General features: G+C 36.7%; 1 protein-coding gene across 1 annotated transcript in view; it reads left to right on the top strand.

The window, feature by feature from the left end:
• The first annotated feature begins 10281 nt into the window (after window positions 1–10281).
• LOC123765584 (uncharacterized) overlaps window positions 10282–16017 on the top strand; it is a 33522-nt gene continuing 27786 nt past the window's right edge. Inside the window, exons 1-5 of the mRNA XM_069333936.1 lie at window positions 10282–10664; window positions 11585–11738; window positions 13215–13718; window positions 14153–14310; window positions 15504–15618. Coding sequence (XP_069190037.1) covers window positions 10629–10664; window positions 11585–11738; window positions 13215–13718; window positions 14153–14310; window positions 15504–15618 — 967 coding nt within the window. The 5' untranslated portion in view covers window positions 10282–10628. The remainder of the gene's footprint in view (window positions 10665–11584; window positions 11739–13214; window positions 13719–14152; window positions 14311–15503; window positions 15619–16017) is intronic.

The following is a 16017-nucleotide window of genomic DNA, read 5'->3' as shown; positions in this document are numbered from 1 at the left end:
ATGGGTCACATTTTCCCCAAACCCCCCCTGCAGTTTTCAAAATATCTGAAATGTCGGAAATTTGACTCCTGAGCGTAATTTTTGAGCCGAATTCTGACTCTCTGCACCTATTTTCATTTTTAATGTACGAATTTTTATACCGAAAATATGCCAATTACTGAAAACGGCGATGGGTCATATTTTACCCAAACCCCCCTGCAGATTTCAAAATATCTGAAATGTCGGAAATTTGACTCCTCAGCGTGATTTTTGAGCTGAATTCTGATTCTCTGCACCTATTTTCATTTTCAAATTACGACTTTTTATACCGAAAATATGCCAATTACTGAAAACTGCGATAGGTCATATTTTGCCCAAACGCTCCCTGCAGTTTTCAAAACATCAGAAATGTCGAAAATTTGACTCCTGAGCGTGATTTTTTAGCAAAATTCTGACTCTCTGCACCTATTTTCATTTTCAAATTACGACTTTTTATACCGAAAATATGCCAATTACTGAAAACAGCGATGGGCTATATTTTGCCCAAACCCCCCTGCAGTTTTCAATATATCTGAAATGTCGGAAATTTGACTCCTGAGCGTAAATTTTGAGCCGAATTCTGACTCTCTGCACCTATTTTCATTTTCAAATTACGACTTTTTATACCGAAAATATGCCAATTACTGAAAACGGCGATGGGTCATATTTTGCCCAAACCCCCCTGCAGATTTCAAAATATCTGAAATGTCGGAAATTTGACTCCTGAGCGTGATTGTTGAGCCGAATTCTGACTCTCTGCACCTATTTTTATTTTCAAATTACGATTTTTTATGCCGAAAATATTCCAATTACTGAAAACTGCGATGGGTCATATTTTGTCCAAAGCCCCCTGTAAATTTTAAAATATCTGAAATGTCGGAAATTTGACTGCTGAGCGTGATTTTTGAGCCGAATTCTGACTCTCAGCACCTATTTTGTTTTTCAAATTACTACTTTTTATACCAAAAATATGCCAATTACTAGAAATAGCGATGGGTCATATTTTGCCTAAACCCCCTGCAGTTTTCAAAATATCCCAAATATCTCATATCTGACTCCTGGGCCATATTTTGGAATTAAATTCTGGTTCTCTGCACATATTTGCAGTTTGAAATTATGATTTTTTATACCGAAAATATGCCAATTACTGAAAACGGCGATGGTCACATTTTGCCCAAACCCCCCCCACCCCTGCAGTTTTCAAAATATACCAAATATCCCAAATCTGACTCCTGGGCCATATTTTGGAGCCGAATTCTGGCTTTCTGCGCATATTTGCAGTTTGAAATTACGACTTTTTATACTGAAAATATGCCAATTACTGAAAATGGCGATGGGTCAAATTTAGAACATAAGAACAAGGTAACTGCAGAAGACCCATACAAGGCAGCTCCTATATATAACCACCCTATCCCACTCATATACATGTCCAACCAACGCTTGAAACAATCGAGGGACCCCACCTCCACCACGTTACGCGGTAATTGGTTCCATAAATTAACTCTCTGGTTCGGTAACCCTGTTACCGAATACTGGTAAATACTGGTTCGGTAACCCTGTTACCGAACCAGTATTTACCCAAGTCTTTCCTACATCTAAACTTATTCAATTTATACCCATTGTTTCGTGTTCTGTCTTGTGTTGATACTTTTAAGACCCTATTAATATCCCCCTTGTTATGTCCATTCATCCACTTGTAAACCTCTATCATGTCACCCCTAACTCTTCGGCTTTCCAGTGAATGCAATTTAAGCTTTGCTAATCTTTCTTCATATGAAAGATTTCTAATTTGGGGAATTAACTTTGTCATCCTACGCTGGACACGTTCAGGTGAATTTATATCCATTCTATAGTACGACGACCAAAACTGAACGGCATAATCTAAATGTGGCTTAGCAAGATATAGAGCAGAGCAAGATATAGCTGAAAAACCTCACCAGGTGTCTTGTTCCTAACGCTTCGATTAATAAATCCCAATGTCCTATTTGCCTTATTACAAACATTCATGAATTGATCCTTTGGTTTTAAATTCTTACTAATCATAACTCCCAGATCCCTTTCTCAATCTCAACACTATCTAGCTCGTATCTTGTAACACTATCATCATTATCTAATAATAGGAAATGACATTGCAGACGAAGCTGCAAAACTTGCAACTAAGAGAGGAAATGTAGACATTTACATACCACAGAGTCTATCACAGATTAAGAAAGTAATTAGAAACAGAGCAATGCAAAAGATGTAGTGACCACAACACAGCAGTTGCAACATCAGGATCTGCAGGTTGGAACAAGAATTCAACCAACTACGAACCACTTATGTTGATGAAAGGGAATAGTAGAATAACAGAAGTGCACTTACATCGCATCAGGCTTGGATACCCATGTGCATGGAAAATAGGCTTACAGGTTCCGGAAGATGAGAGGAAATGTCAGCACTGTGGAGAAATGCCCGACAGACCACTGGAACATTATCTAACACAGTGCACAGTTACAAACCCATAAGATTTCAACTTAAGATTCAACAGAGCAGAAGTTGTTAAACACATATGGCAATATATATATATATATATATATATATATATATATATATATATATATATATATATATATATATATATATATATATATATATATATATGCAACAATGATCACAAAAACACTGATCCAAGTATGCAGAATAACCACATATGAAAAATAGAAAATGCTTAACGCGTTTTCGGCTAATGACCTTCGGCCTTCATCAGAGCAAAGTAGAATCAATTTGATTCTACTTTGCTCTGATGAAGGCGAATTAGCCGAAAACGCGTTAAGCATTTTCTATTTTTCATATGTGGTTATTCTGCATATATATATATATATATATATATATATATATATATATATATATATATATATATATATATATATATATATATATATATATACAAATGAGATAGGTTGCTTAAAGGTACTTTCAATAGATGGCCAATACAAATCAACTAACAATAAGAGTCAAGACAGTAATTGTCACGTCCCTTTCTCCCACACATTGTTCATAGGGGCTGTCGTTGGCTTCCAGCTGTTTCCTCAATGTTCCTCTTGCACAATCTTTCCTTCCTGCGAGGATACATCTATCCTGCTTGTAGGACCCGTCCTAGTCTCTTTCAGATGAGGCTTCATGGGGCATTGATAGGAACCCTCTGAACTGGTTTCTTTAGCTTGTTTGTTGTAATAAACTATTCCAACATATAAAGTTGTTCTTCCTTGTGAAGATTTAACAAAAAATTGTGTTTGTAAGGGTGATAACGTTCAGCCCCGGCAGCACCCAGTCTTACTCCATAGTTCCACCTTTGTGGGACCGGTATAAGCCTAACTTGTATATTACACTGGCTGTCTGTCCCCCTATACAATGATTTATTATCAACTATTATATACAGTATACCCGGCTAAAGCGAACACAGTACAGTTTCGTCACAGAAGATTCCTAGATTGGAATTTACTACCAAATTTCAATGTATTCAAGTATTTTTGGTGTGAAATGCTGTTATTTTATGCATCATTTGTTGTTTTAATAATATTACGGCCATCTCAACAAAGAACAGTACATCCTAACCAGACGTTATATAATGATATTCTCAACAGTAGATATAAGAAAATTAATTGTTACCTAATACCAGAATAGTATAAAAGCTTATCATAAGCTATGGGATTTGTAGATCAGTGTTTAAATGGGAATTTGGAAGTAATAATGATACAGCTGATGCCATCTGTCGGCAGAAGAGAACACTATCAACTGGCAGGTCAATAGTGGCCATAAGATACAGCTTACGCCATCTGTTGACATCAAATTACACTTATAACAAATTACCCTACAAAATACAACTAACGCCATCTCTTTTTTTTCCAACGCACTATAAATAGCCAAACAGCAACCCATAAGGCGGGTTGTTGTGCTCGGGTAGGGGGTTCCAAGCTCCGCCCACAAGAGGGATGGGGTGCATAATCAATGATAATATCATTGGTAGAAACTCTTTGTTGACATTCACACAACAGCCAATCACAGGAAGGGATCAGCTAAAGGCTCCATCCACTTAATAAAGCATCTTTATTCAGCACACCATCCTTGCTTATGACATTCTCTTTCAATTTTAATCTACCTAAAAAGTGAAATGTTAAGTATTTAAAAGCATTAATAAAGTGATAATTAAATACTGCAGGATGTGACGAGTGTTACAGAAACCTAGGCTGGCTACCTAGCTTGTGACGTCATCAGTGGGGGTTGCCTCACGCAAATAACTTTGATGATACAACGCGCCGTTCTCTTATTGGACTCGATTATTCAGTTAGATGGAAATTTCTGCCTTGTACAAAACGAAGAGGTTGTGTTTGAAATAAAGAGATTGTTGTGCAAAAAGACGTATTTCTTAGTTTGCATATAATTTATAGAAAGAGTGTTGGCATTCCCAGCAACAGCCAATCACAGGAAGGTATTTGCTAAGAGTCCGTCTCATTATGGGCGTCTTCAGGAGCGACACACAGATCTAGCTTATGGCTTTCTGTTTCATCTCTTGTATATAAAAAAATATGAATATTTCGATTACTATGATTATTAAAAGAATGAGATATAGCAGTTGTTACACAAAATAGCTAAAGTTTGCCATTAAAAAGAGATCATAGTGGATTTTGTATTAGTTTTATGGAAAGCGTGCTATATAATTGTTCTAAATATCTTTTGATATGGGTGTTGACTTCTCAATTTGTGTACCTAATACTTGAAGGCTTTTCTCTAGTTCCTTGTAGATTTTATACCAGTCAGAACAATGAGTAAGGGCTCTGAATATAATGGCGTTTATTACACTATTCTTATATCTGTCTGACCATTCATACACATTCCAGTGTTGGTGGGTTTAGTATAATCTTCTGTGGTGAAAGTTGTTTTAGGTTCTCACGTAGACATGGAGGAAAGGGAGTGTACCATCGATGCCTAGTTCATGGGTAAAATTAAGCACCGAGTTGCGGATAAATAGATCCTTTAATCGCGACAATTCCAGGAGGGTTTTCACACATAGCAGAGCATAGTATTTACAGTCTAGTAAAGCCACTAGTACGCGCAGCGTTTCGGGCAGGTCCTTAATCTAACATAATTTTAAGTAGGTAAATTCTAGCAGAATTAATAAAATGATAACAAATACATTGCAAGAAAAAAATGAGATGAGAGAGATTAATAAGTATATTAAAGCACATTGGTATATTAAAGCTCTGATTGATTACATTGACAGTTTGATTGGTAATTTAAACAAGATTAATAGACACCATACAGCAGATTAACAGCACATATAAGAAGACAACAATGATCACAATGGTAAAGATGTTCGGATTGAATACATAAAGATTGGGAGATTGGGTAGCAATAGATACAGTGCAATTTTAAAGCAAAAGGTAAAAAACTATGAAGATGAAATTAGGTACTTTTTAGTATTGTTTTTGAATGACGCAAAAGTTCGACAGCTTTTCAATTCAATAGGGAGTGAGTTCCATAGACTGGGCCCTTTTATTTGCATAGAGTGTTTACACAGATTAAGTTTAACTCTGGGGATATCAAAGAGATATTTATTTCTGGTGTGGTGATAATGGGTCCTATTATATCTGTCCAGGGAGAGTTTCAGAGCAGAATTTGCATTTAAAAACAGGGTTTTGTAAATGTAGTTGACACAAGAGAATTTGTGGAATGAGATTATGTTTAGCATGTTTAGGGAGTTAAACATTGGGGCTGAGTGCAGGGTTGCCAGATCTAAATTGCTGAAAGTAGCGAGCTGACTGTCTAAAAGTAGCGAATTTGTAATTAGAGTAGCCCAATTTTTTTTAGTGAATGATATGGGTTTCAAAGTAATATATTTTGATATATAGAGTTCACTACACGATGTTAATTGTTTTATTAATATTATTTCTGCACATACACACACATATTATAATCTATATATATATATATATATATATATATATATATATATATATATATATATATATATATATATATCGATTTTTTGCCGCCAGAGGTGGATAGTTCATTAAACATCCCCTATTCAACCAGTGAGTGGTGGTTTATTGTGCACCCCGAACCCCGACCAGTTGTGTAAGCGGACCCCGATCAGTTGTGTAAGCGGACCCCGACCAGTTGTGTAACTGCAAGCCTAGCATGAACGAACCGACAATAAATATACTTGAACTTGAAATGGACTTTAATGTTTTTTCGGCAGCTTTATTTCTTTAGTTTCCGAGCTGTTTTCTTTACCGTGTATGTTGTAATAAACTATTCCTATATTTACAGTTGTTTCTCCCTGTGAAGATTATTAAACAATGGTGATTATAAGGACGAGGAAGTTCAGCCTGGCCAGGGCCGCCAGCAGCCCTTGGGCCCGCCCCGGCAGCACCCAGTCTTTAATTTGGCACCTTTGTGGGACCTTGGTATAAGCCTAACATGTATATATACACTGGCTGCCTGTCCCCCCTACACAATGATTTATTATTACCTATTATTTTATCATTTAAATATTAAATAAAATAATTTATTTAATTATTATAGTAAGTACTTAATAATTTAATAATAAGTAGTAAGTACAGTACATAAAAGTAATTAAAAAGTACAGTTTAGTCATTCTAGATTGGAATTCACTACCAAATTTCGATATATCCAAGTAGTTTTAGTGTGAAATGCTGTTATTATATGCATAAATTGTTGTTTTAATAATATTACGCTTAACTACTTGGGCTGGACGGTAGAGCGACGATCTTGTTTCCTACAGGTCCGCGTTCAATCCCCGACCGCCCAAAAGGTTGGGCAAAATTCCTTTCCACCGTTCCATCCCAAATCCGTATCCTGATCCCTTCCGAGTGCTATATAGTCGTAATGGCTTGGCACTTTCACTTGATAGTTCCCCCACCCCCCTTATTATAATATTAGGAGAGCAGTATTTACGGGCTATTCATGCCCGTGCCACCTCTTGGGTGGCTTAATCTTCATCAATCGAGAGCAGTACGTCCTAACCAGACGTGATATGATATCATGAACAGTTGATAAATAAAAGTAATTGCATAACTCCAGTTATCTAATACTTATCATAAATGGTATAAAATCTTATCATAAGCCAAGGGATTTGTAGATCAGTGTTTAAAGGGAATTCGGAAGTAATAATAACACAGCTGATGCCATCTGTCGGCAGAAGAGAACACTATCAACTGGCTGGTCAACAGTGACCATAAGATACAGCTTACGCCATCTGTTGACATCAAATTACACTTATAACAAATTACCCCATAAAATACAACTAACGCCATCTGTTTTTTTTCCAACGCACTATAAATAGCCAAACAGCAACCCATAAGGTGGGTTGTTGTGCTCGGGTAGGAGGTTCCAAGCTCCGCCCACAAGTGGTATGGGGTGCATAATAAATGGCATATCATTGGTAGATATTCTTTATTGACATTCACACAACAGCCAATCACAGGAAGGGATCAGCTAAAGGCTCCATCCACTTAATAAATCATCTTTATTCAGCACACCATCCTTGCTTATGACATTCTGCTTCAACTTTAATCTACCTAAAAAGTGAAATGTTAAGTATTTAAAAGTATTAATATAGTGATAATTAAATACTGCAGGATGTAACGAGTGTTACAGAAACATGGGCTGGCTACCTAACTTGTGACGTTATTATTGGGGGTTGCCTGAACACAAATAATGATACACTGCTCTGCCCTCTTATTCGAGTAAATTATTCAGTTAAATGGAGATTTCTGTCAGGGGCAAAACAGAAATTGTTGTTCTTTTTCACAACAACCTTGTTGTTGTGCACAAGGACCTATTTCTTAGTTTAAATTTTATTCATAAAAGAGTGTTGGTATTCCCCGCAACAGCCAATCACAGGAAAGTATTTCTGGAAGCTCGGCCTCCTTATGGACTCAGCACATCGATCTAGCTCATGGCTCTCTGTTTCATCTCTTGTATATACAAACTATGACTTTTTTCGATTACTGTTTTAATTAATAATAGGAGATATAGAAGTTTTTACACAAAATGGCTAAATTCTGCCATTAAATGGACTTTGTCTGGTATACATACACCAATTTATTACCATTCATCCATTATTAATTTCAAATGTAATGTATATACTGTCTAGTTTTTTTCCTCTCGCCATTACTTGGTGCAATATTTGAAAGTTGTCTATTTATTTATCGATCTATTTATTATCTTGTATTTATATTTACAAGTTTCTGTGCTTGGAAGAAAACTCTGCATTGAATTGGGACTAATTTATTAAATAATATTATTTAGTATTAATTAATATTTACAACTATTATTAATCACAATTATTTATAGCTTAGTTACTTTTATGTAACTCGCAATCGTACAATCTTAACATTATTAGCCCAAATTAGCACATCTTGCTTTTAAATTAGCCCAAAAAGTAGCAAGTAGCGAAATTAAAAATTTTGGAGCGCGGGGCTCTCAAAAGTAGCCCAATTCGCTATTTGTAGCCCAATCTGGCAACACTGGCTGAGTGTTGTCTGAAAGCAGGATTTGTTATTATTCTGATAGCAGATTTTTGCGGGATGATGATGGACTTGAGGTGGTTTGTAGTGGTTGAACCCCATGCACAGATACCATAATTAAGATAGGGATAGATTAGTGCATAATATAGAGAGATGAGAGCAGAGTTAGGTACATAATATCTGATTTTGGAGTGTATACCAACTGTTTTAGAGAATTTCTTAGTTATGTGTTGTATGTGGGTACTGAAGTTGAGTCTCTTGTCTAGGAATAGACCTAGAAACTTTCTATCATTTTGATTGCTAATGTTTACATTGTCTATCTGAAGCTGAATTGCATTTGTAGACTTTCTTCCAAATAAGATGTAGTATAGGTCTTTTCTATGTTAAGTGTTAGTTTGTTGGTTGACATCCATAAGTGGACTTTTTTTTAGTTCATTATTAACAACATTATTTAGTGTATGTGGGTTGGGGTTAGAGTAGATGAGGGTAGCATCATCAGCAAACAAAATAGGTTTCAGAATGTTACAGACATTAGGCTGATCATTGATGTATATAAGAAATAGGAGAGGTCCCAAGATGCTGCCTTGTGGCACTCCAACGGTTATTGGTAGAGTGGGAGAGGTTATATTATTGATGGCTACACATTGGTGTCTATCACTAAGATAGGATTGGATATAGTCCAGTGCATGGCCTCGGATTCCATAATATAAACATTATTATCAATACGATTGACTAAATGTGAACGCCAGCTATCGCGTACAAGAGCGACAAAAATGCGCATTGTTGATGTGACGACTTATACTGAATTTTGTAACTAGCTCATCAAGATTGTAACTTGCTTAGGTAAATGAATTGTGGGGTTCAGTCCCTGAGCCCATTATGTGCCTCTGTAACCCTTTCCACCATCGCCCACAAGATGGGTATGGGGTGCATAATAAATGAACTAAACTAACACTAAAGACATGTACTCACCTAGTTGTGCTTGCGGGGGTTGAGCTTTGGCTCTTTGGTCCCGCCTCTCAACTGTCAATCAACTGGTGTATAGATTCTGGAGCCCACTGAGCTCTATCAAATCTGCATTTAAAACTGGATGGAGTCTGCCTCCATCACATTACTGCCTAATGCATTCCACTTGTTAACTACTTTCTGACACTCAAATGTTTTTTCTAATGTCTCTGTGGCTCATTTAGGTACTAAATTTCCACCTGTGTCCCGTTGTTCGTGTTCCATCCATGTTAAATAGCTTGTCTTTGTCCACCCTGTCACCCTTTGATCGCGACATAAGCCAAACATGTATGAATACACTAAAATCAAATCAAATCAAATGTTTATGCAGGTAAAGTACATACATACAAGGTGAGATACAAACATTGATAGATTTATAGCTAGAGCTAGTACATACAATGCCTACAGCCACTATTACGCAAAGCGTTTCGGGCAGGGCACTCTGGCTTCCTGTCCCTCGACACAACGAATGATTCAGGTTTTGTGCGTTCGATCATGTTTGAGGTCTCCGCGGGAGTCGTTCTTATGAAACCCGGATTATGTCCATCACATCACTCAACTTCATTTAATAACTACGTATATGCATGTTAAGTAGAAGATTTGAACTGTTAATAGCATTACATTGTGGTTTGTACAAGAAACGTGCAAATTTTGTGCCCGAAATGATAAAAAATGTGTGTGTGTATGTGTGTGCGATCCGTCCTGTGTACCAAGTGAGTAAGTGACTAGTAACCGCTCAAGTTCTGCAACAACAACACATTGCAGCACTCAAGAGGGAGAGGAGGAAGGCTCCACGACACATTGCAGCACTCAAGAAGGAGAGGAGGAAGGCTCCACGACACATTGCAGCACTCAAGAACGAGAGGAGGAAGGCTCCAAGACACATTGCAGCACTCAAGAGGGAAAGGAGGAAGGCTCCAAGACACATTGCAGCACTCAACAGGGAGAGGAGGAAGGCTCCACGACACATTGCAGCACTCAACAGGGAGAGGAGGAAGGCTCCACGACACATTGCAGCACTCAACAGGGAGAGGAGGAAGGCTCCACGACACATTGTGACACTTGAGGGTACCAATGGCACACCAAGAATTGCAAAATATACAGGATGGAGTATGTATAATGATGTCATGTCTGATTTAATAACCAACCAGTGATATTAATCATAGTTTTCAATCAAATGAAATGTTTATTCAGATAAAAGTATATACATAGAGGATTAGTTACAAAACATAATGTTGGATTTATACATAGAGGTAGTACATACAATACCTAAAGCCACTAGTACGCATAGCGTTTTGGGCAAGGTGAGGTGGGGGAAAAACACTGACTAATTGAGCTTAAAGTATAAATTGCATTGAAAGAAAAAAATAAAAGATAAAAAAGGGGGGAACATGGTAGAAAATAGCCAATAGGCAAGTTGGTCAACAACAAACAGCATTGTTTACAAAAAGTAAGACATACTGGGTATGTCTTACCCAGTATGTCTTATCAATCCTGGGTATCAATGAGACATTGATACAATCCTGGGTATCAATGAGACATTGATACAATCCTGGGTATCAATGAGACATTGATACAATCCTGGGTATCAATGAGACATTGATACAATCCTGGGTATCAATGAGACATTGATACCCAGAATTGCTTTTCAAGTGTAGGTTTGATATAGAGTACTGTACTGTACATTTAAATGAATTTTGATGGAAATAAATAGGAGCTGTCTCATATGGGCCAATAGACTTTCTGCAGATTCCATTATTTTTGTATTCTTTTCTTAAGCTCAGCGTGATCTCTTGCAGTGTCATATTATCACTCGGTATTCTCAATTTTGTACAGTACAGTAATCAGTTTCACGTAAAGATTTTATTTATTTTAGATTTCTGTCCCATATGGTAGTGAAACTCTGCCTTTCCATTTATTTAAAGTAGGCATTTCACCTCCATTTGGTTCATGTAGCAATATTCAGAATATTAATTTAATATTGAAAAGCATTTGGAGCTGTATTAATAATATGCCTTCATGATTTACAGGACACTTCTTATGTGTGTGGAGAATGTTTTCAGCTGTTTACTTCTATGGAGTACTTCAATTATCATCATTGCACACCTTTGAAGTACAGTACAGCTAGTGGATATCAGGAAGTCAGCTGCATTGAGGAGTCTTTTTCTTCTCTAGATGAAAAAGGTATGGTTTATTTTATAATTAGAACATTAGTGTTAGTAAATCTGAGGAGAATGTGAGGAATTAGGAGGAGGGTAATGTTGGTGGTTCTTCAGCAGTGGCTGATACTCTTAACATCTGTGTATGGCAAAACCTGTAGCACCTTTATTATTGGGCTGGATGGTAGAGCGACAGTCTCGCTTCATGCAGGTCAGAGTTCAATCCCTGACGCTCCAAATGGTTGGGCACCATTCCTTCCCTCTGTCCCATCCCAAATCCTTATCCTGACTCCTTCCAAGTGTTATAGTCATAATGGCTTGGCAATTTTCCCTGATAATTTCCCCTTCCTACATTGTTGGGTAAAAAAAAGTTACAATAATTCCAGGAATTTTTCAACATGTTGATAACAGGTTATCCAAGAAGAAATAATTGGAATAAAATTATTTTACAGGCTGTATACTGTTTTCCATGATGGCTTTTTCAAAATAATACCTGTAGTTAAAAACTATTTTTTGATATTTACATTTATTTTTATTAAACGAATGTACAATCATAAATTGTGGAATGATACAAATGGTGGACATTTATAAAAGTACATTGATCATAGATAAAAATAATATTTGGTCAAAGACCTATGCCAAGGGAAAACTGGTTGAGCACCAGTACTCAGCCAAGGTCCAAGTCAGTTTGTTGACAAAAGCATACTATTAAGGTACAAAATTATTAATGTAAAAGATAGTAATTATTAATGTAAAAGATAGTAATTATTAATGTACAAGATAGCAAAATGCTGTCTTGAACATTAATATTAGATCTTTACCCTTGGCAGTTGCCAATGAATGTCAATGAACAATGGCATGTCAAGTGCTGGTCCATGGCCACAGAGGCAGGTGTGCAAATCAAAGTTCCACTAAATAATGTGAAAATGCCTATAATGAATATTAGCACAATATTGATTGTTCCCAAAATACTGTATAAGCAAGTGAAAATGTTGGTGGCTGATATTGGTGTCATGCCTGTGGCCAACTGGCCATGCTGGTACAGTACTTGTTTCTGTTTGTGAGGTATGATACTACATCTGTTAGTACAAAGGAAATCACAATGATGTGATATATCTAGGAGAAAATAAATGGAGCAATATGGCGTTGAACCAGTTTCCTGGTTAACACACGCTTACACACCTTGCTCCTCGGCCATGACATGCTAAAGGCAGGTTGTGGGACCCTACTGAGTCCACTAAGAAATCTGGTATCAGTTTATGGGAGCCTACTGAGTATACTAGGAAGTCTTATATTAGGTTTAATAGCCTTAAGCATGCCTTGGTCTAGGGGGCATGACATATAGCTTGTGTTAACCAGGACGCAGGTTCGATCCCAAGACAATTCCAATGATTTTCTAATTTTTGTTAGTTCTATATATGATGAGTAATGTATCTTTATGTATGTAATGGGGGATTCAGCTTGTATTTGCTTTTGTATGACACAGTTCATATTGTTACAGATTATGGAAGCACAGGGACTGAGACTGTCATGGACGAAGCTGTTGCTACCATTCTGGGAGAAAAAATGGATTTGCCAGAGTCTCGGAGAAATTCTTGCTCAATGACGCTTGATGAACCTACCATCCAGCTTAACACATGTGTTGCTAATAACAAGATTATGCATGGACCATATCAGCCCTTACCAAATGCAAGGAGTATTTCACAGTTCGAAGGAAGCCAAATGGATTTGTATCCTGCTCAATATGTGGAACAATCCATTGAACACTTGAGTATTGTTGATCAGCATGTTGGGCCTGTTGTGGAACATATTGTAGAAAATATTGAAAATACCTTAGAAAACACTGAAGAAATGCACTTTGGGCCAGGGATGACAGTGGAAAGTGTAGAAATCCCTTCGTCTAATGTTTACATCTTCGACAACCCTGTGTATCTCAATCGCCTAATGAAAGACAACACTTGTGGCAAACGAGTGAGGCATGATGCTCCCTACATCCATCGTTTAGGTAAGTTGTTCTTTGATGTTTAGTTTTATAGAATACTGTATTATAAAACTTCTCTACCACTTTTTGAGAGAATGCTAATCAAATATACTCTAAGTGATTTCAGATTTTCTTGTAATTTCTATACCTCTGTTGATTATTCATAAAAGGAAGTGATGTAAAAATGCACAAGTGTCTAATTGAAAACTTTCTTAGAGTTGGTATAATACAACTTTTGGTGCAACTACATACACCACGACATGATCAAAAGTGTTGCAACCTGTGATTCAACCTGAGATTTTAACCATGTTGTGACATAGTGGTCTAGAGCATTGCCTCGGAGTACCCAGCACATAGGCTCAAATCCTCCTCATAGCTCTCGACTGATTTTCTCATTGATACATCATGTTAATGTGATTTCTTTGTTCATTGATATATGTGGTAATATCTTCCTGTAGGACCCTGGGATGACAAGTCTAGTCAACTATTAATCCATCTTCTCAAAGTGTACCCAGAGGCATATTTTATTTGGGGTAAAAATTGCAAAAGAACAGAAGCCTGGGAATTAATACGATACAAACTCAGTGAAGCTGGTCATCACTTCACAGTACTGCAGGTAAGATTGTTGGAAGTGCCTGAAAACTTTACTGGCAGATTTAGTTAAGTAATTATTCAAATTTTATCATTCATCTTTCCTTGGATTTCAAGTTAGACTTGGATACAGAGTAAGAAGTGAATTGACTGTTGTAGTCTACATGGCCTATTAAAAACATTGTAATGTAAATAATATAATATATTTTTTTATCACATGTTTTGTTTCCCAACTTTGATATGTTTTGCACACCCATTACTTTACTGTTTTCTTATTCCAATAACCTTCATTTTAATTTCTTGAGTATTTAGCTATGTTTTTTCCCCATTTTCTGGTAGGTTTTTACTGTTGTAGCTTAATGTTAAATGTCTGTCCTTGTGAAATGCAAGAGTTTTGAAACTCCTGCCATGGCAGCTACTAACCTGCATATGTGCTGTGGCATATTTACAATGGGTGAACTCCAACCTCTAAATGTAAGTCAAGAAAGTTCCCAGGCTATATAAACAATTCCAAGTACATTTTGTTATTGGAAAAAAATATTAAATTATAAGTGTTAAATGTAGAAACCCAATCTGAATGTCAATACGAAGCTATAAGAAATATAATTTGAAACTCTGAAACATTGGAATTGGTTGGTGAGAAGAGACGAATGCAAGGTGGAGTTGGCTATTGTGTGGGGAAATGGTGATACAGAGAGGACATTAGCAGTGGCCTCATGCCCTTATGTATCACCACCTCCCGCCCACATAATGGCCAACTTCACCTTGCATTTGTCCCTTTCCACCACCTGGTTCCTGGTTCCAATGTTTTTTGTGTTTTCAAATTATTTTTCTTATAACTTCATTTTGACGTTCAGACTGGGGGTTTCTACATTTTACACTTATATTTCATAATGTTTTCCAATCACAAAATGTACTTGGAATTGTTTATATATACCCTGGAAACTTTGTTGACCTATATTTAAAGGGGTGCATTTGCCTATTAGAAATATGCTACTATGCATGTGCAGACTAGCTGCTGCCTTGTTTGCTCTAATTAACTCTACCTTAAAAAACAAAAGGTAGTTTGTTTTTCAAGGTAGAGTTTTCAAGGTCCTTGTTTTTTTTACAAGGACAGACATTTAACATTGATACAACAATAAATACTTTAAAAGGTCCCTTCTTTACACTGCCTATTTTACTCCTGTTACAAATATACTATGTTGTGCTTTTCAACAGATTCGCATGCGATGGAGAGAACTTTGCAAGAGATATCGCAACATTGTCAACCATAATGATCAGCATGATACAAAACGAACTTGCCAATATTTTGATGATCTTAATGACCTATTTGGTAAATACTTTACTGTACTATTTAAAAACATTTTTGGAAGCAATAATTCCCAGTAGGTATTTAGTAATTGGTTGTAAACATTTGTATATTTTACATAATTTTTAGTTGCACTACTTTAATATGCAATAAACATCCTCTTCTGCATGCTGGGATTTAATGCATTCCACTTCTATGCCATGTAAAAATGAAAAACATAATTGGGAGGGCACCTCTCTTATTGGTGCCTAGTGACAGCCATGAGGCTCCTTTTGCTTCATTGAGAGTGTCAAGATTCTGGTTCAGACTCCAAAAGGCACGAGTGAGTCTTGGAGGCCTGTACAATTCCATAAGACTTGGTAACGACAGTCCTATAATTATGGGAAGTTACTGAAGAGGCCCTTCCAGAAATCAGGCTTTGAT

This window comes from Procambarus clarkii, chromosome 30, assembly GCF_040958095.1.
Source record: "Procambarus clarkii isolate CNS0578487 chromosome 30, FALCON_Pclarkii_2.0, whole genome shotgun sequence".
NCBI classification, from domain to species: Eukaryota; Metazoa; Arthropoda; class Malacostraca; order Decapoda; family Cambaridae; genus Procambarus; species Procambarus clarkii.
Note: the sequence above shows the minus strand (reverse complement) of the source record. Positions and strands in the feature narration are given on the sequence as shown.